A 6,791-nucleotide genomic window follows, 5' to 3' on the forward strand; every position below is an offset into this window, starting at 1 on the left:
GCGCGGCACAGGTTAAAGCGAGCGGTTCGTGTGTCGGAAAAGCTGGAAATCAAATCAAAAGACTTTAACGGAAACTGAATGATTTATGATTTTTGTGCTGTGACAAATGAGATTTATTTTTGGACAATAGTGGATTTTGGCAATCAGCTAGAATTGTTCTTTAAGAGCCGTACATTTTGGCTATCAAGTAGCGCAAACAAATAAAATAGTTACTCTTATAACTAAAAAAAACTAAAACAACCAACAATTTGTGACCCCCTGGCAGCACTTGCATTTTCCCTCACGATCAATCGCCCAATAACTCCCGACTGACACACATTTGATGAGAACAAATAGCAAACTTAAATAAATCAACCGAAAATAATGTCAACGAAATCAATGGCAGGCCACGGCAGCTGCAACATGTTGCTGCTGTGTCTGCTGCTGTTGCTGCCGGCAGTCTCCCCCGTCCGCTTGCCCAAGAGCAGCAGCGACAACAATGCAACAGCAGCAGCAACAGCAACGGCGACAGCAGCAACATCTGCTGGCAGCAACAATGCCAATGCCAAGGCTGCCAGCAAATATGGTGAGTCCTATAAGCCGAGGAATATATTCAGGCAATCGTAGGGCCAGTTGGAGTTGCAGCTACTTAAGGTCTGCGGTTGCAGGCATGTCTGCTACACAGCAAAAAATTTAAATTTTCTAGTTTGGGTATAAAAATTCTATATATGAAAGCAGGAATATTTAAAAAGTCTCTATTTTTGATTTTTATAAAAAGTTTGCACTTTCCAAATTGTAAAAGAAATATTTTTATTCTATATAATGATACTTAGGTAAAAGCTACAGTTTATTCCTCACAATAATACTATTATGTATTCTGTTATAGGAAAAAGGTCGGCTAAATATACAATAGAACAAATTTTGTTAATTAATTTATTTCTTATTGATTATCAATTGATATATTCTAAGGCAGCCCCAAATGCACTATTTTTATACCCTTGCAGAAGGTATTATAATTTTGGTTAGAAGTTTTTAATATGAGGGATAAAGATATTAAAAGTCGTTGTTTTATGGAATAAAAAACCATAATTTTTGAAAGTGTGGATTTCCCTGTTTACCTTATTCAGTTGAAGGCTGGCTAATTGCATTTGGTCACGATCGGAGCGCTTTTTTCCCTGAACCTAGTTATGTTCCTTGAGGTATTTTCGCTTCGTCTGCCCTTGGTGGCAAACGAAAGACTCAGACAACGAACTTATCCGGCGGCCCTGTTTTTTCTGCACTGTGTGCCAATCATGTGGGCACGCTAGAAATGTGCCGACATTTCCTTCTGGCCGCTAAAAGGGGGCGCTGACACGCCCAGAACCGCAGAGCGGAAATTGCCCAGAGATTTTCGATGGAGAGCAAAAGTGTCATTAGGCCGGTGCAAAATGCCAGTAATTGTTGGCCACAAAACACACGTTTCGGCCGTTCTCTCACTCTAATCGAATTAGCCAAAGCGCTGCAATTACCTTGGCAAACGGTGACAGATCAAGATTGATCTGGCCATGATGATGGGAGGCCATTTGTCAGCCGATCTTTTATTACAGAACTTCCCGGCGGCGACTGCAATGAAAATTAATGAATCGCTGAGCCGGTGTGATCTCTTCGCCACTTCCTTCCTGGCTTGCATAACACCGCAGTGACGGGACACAAAATAAAATATATGGCCTATCAAAAATTTAGTGCCCCGTCATCGATAAACTTCCCAAGACCGAAATGTCCATTAATCAAAGCGATGCTGCAATTCGAGTGTCTGTCAATTTCCGTGGCATTTTCTAATCATCTTTGTTTTTTTTTTTGCTTTTTGGCTCAGCAATGGCATCTTGCCGTAGCCCCGATGTCAGAATTTGTGCCATCGCAGAATTTTCACTTTTCCATGTTCTCTGTGCGAAATTCGCCTAAAAATGCTGCCGCCGCCATCCACAACCACACACAAAATCGGTGTCAATGATTTCAACATGGGAAAAGCATGGAAAAGGCAGCCACACGAAGCAGCAACATCTGCAACATTGGCAACATCACCAACATGGCCAACTCAATTCAACGAGCTGCGGCAAATGGCATTTCTAATTGCAGATTATGCAAGGTTCTGGCTCAGAAGAAGTCACCAAAGCTTGGGAAATCGCCTGGAAATCGGGGCTAAGTGGGTACGGAAAATTGGAAATTTACTAGGACTCGACGCCGAGACTAATGAGTAATTGATCAGGGAACTTTAAATTTAATTTATATTGCTGAGATACCGTCTGGGTAATTAGTTTTCTTGTTAAGGAAATCCGTAGTGATTCAAATTAAAATACTTAAAAGTATTTGTTAAGTAATTAAATCTCTATTGAATATTTTAATGATAATGATAATATCTATTAATATTTCTAACCAGTTTCATTTACATGAAAAAATTAGTCATGATTAAGATTTATATAGTATATAGTAAAGATTTATATATTTATAGATTTACATAGTATTGTTCTAAAAATAAACTATACTACTAAATGAAGTATTTACAGAGTATTATGTATTATGATCTGTTGAAGTTTAATTTATAAGCTTTTCCTTTTTTTTAATAAGGTATATTTTAAAAGTTCTCTAAAGATTTCGTTTTAATTTGGCAGTGCTGAAAGTGCTGGGACTTAAGGTACAATTTCTGGGGTACTTAGAAGATGCCCCATCATTGCTCACCAAATGGACCAAAAAGTCGTCATTTAATGCTACATTTTAGCGTGTTCAAGTGAAGCTCTTGAAGGCATTCCAGACTCCTGCTTGAAGCACAAGTTCCTAACCTGCCCCCCATCCCATTAGTCGCCCAGCATCATCGTCAGGTCTAGTTTTAATTCCACCTTAACTGCCAGCTCCCCTTGGCTAATTCACGTCACACTTTGGGCCAGATCCTCGATCACTCGCAGCTGGAGAAGTGGAGAACTGTGGACTCCAACTGGCAGCACACTTCAGCCGACTGCAGATCTTCTTCTGCCGATCTGCCAACTGCCAACTGCCAGTGGGAACAACCACTTAGTGTTGGCCACAAAAACGACCGAAACGAAAACGACTGGAACAGAACTAATCCAAAAGCGTGTCTGAGACTCGGGCGGGAAACGAGTTCCTTGCCCCCGAACTTACTTGCATAGTCTTTAGTCTTTAGTGTTGTAGTAACCGTGGTAGCTGATTTGCATGCAAGAGGCACCTCGAGTGCAACTCCAACTCCAACTGCCATTGCCACTGCCACTGTTATGGCCACGAATCTCGGCTGTAACCCCGTTTTCCCGTTTGCTGCCCATGCTCATGCCTTTGTAACCTTCGATAGAGATACGCGGCGTTGCCGGTGAACCAAATTACAAATCGGTGAATCTGACCTGGGAAGTTGAATTCGTGCCGACGGCCCATGACACAGATTCGAGCCCCAACTCCAGCTCCAGCTCCAACTCCAACTCCAGAGCAGGCCAGGTGAACGCGACAAATATGAGCGGCGATGTGGAACCGCCCCGGGCTCTGGCATTCCAGATCTTCTACTGCGAGATGCAGAACTACGGCCCACAGCGGTGTCGCGTCAAATTGGTGAACGGCACCACCGCCGCTGTGTCCCAGGAGGATTTGGAGGAGAAGGAGAAGGAGCAGCAGGACGAGCACGATCCCTTAGGGTAAGTTGTTCTGCCTTTTAGGGTATGACATACTCCATAGGAATACCCCATAAACAGTACTTTCAAATCAACTGGGTTTTTTAAATTGGACTGCATTGTTTGATTCAGCATATTCAATAAAAATTCCAAATTAATGACTAGAGTTGTCAAATATTAACCAAATTCCATATTTTGAAATAAGTTAATATTATTGAAAGTAATAATATTGAAAAATACTTTCCAAAAAAAAAAAACTTTTCCAGGGGAATTTTAAAATTAAAGTTAATTGCATTTCATAAATTCTAAAACTTTTTTAAATTTAATAAAATGAAATAGGAAACTTTTTGAGTGAAGTTAGTTAACTTATTTAAAGACTATTTCAATGTAAGTTCAAGAAACTTTAATGGAAGAATAATTTTTACATAGTAATTTGACTAACATCATTTTTTTCGAGTGCAGTTCTCAGGTGCAGCACTTCGCCGCCGCTGTGGAAAACTTGCGGATGGCCACCAAATACAGTTTTCACATTCGCCCGGCGGCTCAAAGGCGCCTTCAGGCGGGCGGTACTCGAAGCTCCAATGCTCGCGCCGAATTTCACGACGAAAATGAGATCGAGAGTGGAACGGGACACCTGCCTGGCCAGAGCATTGTCATACCCACCAAGGGCTGTAAGTAGACTCGATTTATTCACACCTTTCAAGTCATTATGCTTATAAGTTTTTTAAAATAAACAATGTATAAATTATAAATTTAATTACATGTACAATCAAAACTGTATAGTTTGGAATATTCTTTATAAAATATCCAGGATTTATTTAACACAATTTTTAAAACCAACAGTCAAGAATGTTTACCATTATTTTTCTTTTATGAACTTCTATTTATTTTGTAAAACATATTTTAGTTAGGTTAAAAAAAAAATCGCTTTAATATTTTAGAAACTAGTTTGAAGTCAATAATTTTACACATTTTCTTAGTCACTGCTCATGCCACACAGTGCTTGCCCCACGCCTCGGAGATCGAGGTGGAAACGGGTCCTTATTTCGGAGGACGCATTGTCGTGGATGGAGGAAACTGTGGTATCAAAGGTGATGCCAGTGATTCAGCGGATAAGTACACGATGAGGATCGATCATAAAGAGTGTGGAAGCTTGGTAAAACCAGAGACCAATACGGTGGAGACCTTTATCACGGTGCAGGAGAACCTTGGTATCTTCACGCACAGTACGAGACGGTAAGCAAACTAATCATAATTTTAATTCTATTTATTTAACATAGTACTAACTTTTCTATAGTAAAAATATAACGTTTCTTACAAATTGGACCCCCGATCTTAAAGCTAACTTGATTCTAATTTCTATTTTATTTGTTGTGAAAAACATAAACTTTCATTTAAAGTAGTTCTCTCTGTCAATGTACATATATCATTTTTTAAAAATCCATCTTTGCCTTCTAGCTTTGTGGTGGTCTGCAGCTATCAGTCGGGCATGCAGACGGTCCGCGCAAGCTTCTCTGTACCCGGCAAGAACGGAGTGGCCGCCGCCTACGAGCCCAACGATCCCTTCCAGCCGGACGAGGATCAGCGTTTGGGCAGGGAACTCCGCCAGATGCGCTACGTCAACAAGACGGAGCTAGTGCTGCGGGAGCCAGCGGACTCCTCCCAGTCCGATCCCCAATCCGATTCCGAGTCCGAATCCGTGGAGCAGGCAGCGGTGGTGGAGCAGACCCAGCCACCCACTACGGAGCAGGAGCAGGCTGCTCAGTCCAGAGGTCAGGGCAGAGCTCTCAACCTCAACGAGGTCAACAGCTTGGCGGAGGAACCGGCGGAGGGTCATCATTTGGAGCCAGTAGTGGGCACCAAGTACGCCAAACTGGTTGTGGACCAGACCCACGACTCCTGGATGCCCCTGGAGGCGGGCTCACCACCAGGTGGTAACGTGGAGGATGAAGGTAAGTGGCCTGTCAGCGACAATCGTGATTCCTAAATGCCTATATAGTTGCAGTGCAAGAAAATATAAAATCATTTTAGTGTTCTAATTTAACTATCCATACTTTTTCTATAAATATTAAGTGGTCAGTAATCTTTCAGATAGGTTTTAAAAACATCAAAATATTTAAATATTTAAAAAGTTAACAAAATAATTTCTAGACTTTATTGCTTAAGAACTTGAATTTGTTAATTTAAAATTTTTCAGTATTTAATTTAAATATTAATAAGAAAAGAACCTTGAAATAACTCTGATATTAATATGTTTATTACAATAAATCATAATTAATTTATTTAATAATAATAGAAAGATGAACTTAAAATTAGTCTTGCTTGAAATTTTAAAATGGAATTGAAAACTTGTTAAGTTAACTGATAAATGAACAGAAGTAAATTTGGAATATAAGAAATACAAATTATGATCCTTTATTTCAATATTATTTTATAATAATTTTAGAAGTTCTTTCATTTCTTATTCCAATGGTAGTGTTATTAGTATAAATTTACTAAATATTAAGTAATTTGGTTTTGCTTAACTTTTTCTTCCTGTGCAGCCGTTCTGCGTTATATTGGCTCCCATCTGAGCAGCGTGCTGGTAACCGTTTCGCTATCTGTGATAATCATCAGCATTTGCATCGTTCTGCTGCAGCGCCAGCGGATCCGCTCGCCGCCCCGCAGCCCCGCCCCCTCGCTGGCCGCCCACCTGCCGCACAAGACGCTGCCGCGTGCTCTGCAGCAGCAGCAGTACCAGTGCACCTTGTAGGTGCCCCACCTGCCCCCAAACTCCACCGACTGCCCCGCCTCGTCCTCCGGCCTCCAGCTCGCTATGCCCACTTGTCTTGCTGAATGTCAAAAGGAAAAGAAGAAAACTCCATTTGGCTGAAGATGACTGCGCATAGCCACGCCCCACGCCCCCCACTCCCCATAAATCCTGCGGGAACTGCGGTTCCCAACTCAAAGCCCCAACGGTACCAGCGGGATCGGCTTCCTACGATTTACATAATTGCAAACTCGACTTTGACTCTGGCCAAGCTTTAACTGCGATCGCGATCACGAGGGAGGACGAGCGGGCAGAGGCAGTTCTCATAGAGCGAGATTAGTCTTTAGACTCCTAGACGTACGATTTTTGTATAAATTATTTATGCCCAGAAAATATATATATTTATAGCTACTAAA

At 41.3% G+C, this 6,791-nt stretch overlaps 1 protein-coding gene across 1 annotated transcript; it reads left to right on the forward strand.

The window, feature by feature from the left end:
* On the forward strand, window positions 1-6,791 carry LOC108044492. Its single transcript, XM_044459671.1, has 6 exons — window positions 1-565; window positions 3,317-3,650; window positions 4,089-4,297; window positions 4,607-4,862; window positions 5,085-5,578; window positions 6,170-6,791. The coding sequence occupies exons 1-6, from the start codon at window positions 364-366 to the stop codon at window positions 6,376-6,378; spliced, it is 1,704 nt and encodes a 567-aa protein (XP_044315606.1). The 5' UTR covers window positions 1-363; the 3' UTR covers window positions 6,379-6,791.

Source organism: Drosophila rhopaloa, unplaced genomic scaffold (genome assembly GCF_018152115.1).
Source record: "Drosophila rhopaloa isolate 14029-0021.01 unplaced genomic scaffold, ASM1815211v1 contig_2, whole genome shotgun sequence".
In the NCBI taxonomy this organism is placed as follows: Eukaryota; Metazoa; Arthropoda; class Insecta; order Diptera; family Drosophilidae; genus Drosophila; species Drosophila rhopaloa.

Bases quoted from the DNA above. Each gene is read 5' to 3' on its own strand.
- LOC108044492 (XM_044459671.1), top strand. From the start codon at position 364: ATGTCAACGAAATCAATGGCAGGCCACGGCAGCTGCAACATGTTGCTG. The intron at 566-3,316 runs GTGAGTCCTATA...AACCTTCGATAG, and splicing joins CAAGGCTGCCAGCAAATATG to AGATACGCGGCGTTGCCGGT. The intron at 5,579-6,169 runs GTAAGTGGCCTG...CTTCCTGTGCAG, and splicing joins TGGTAACGTGGAGGATGAAG to CCGTTCTGCGTTATATTGGC.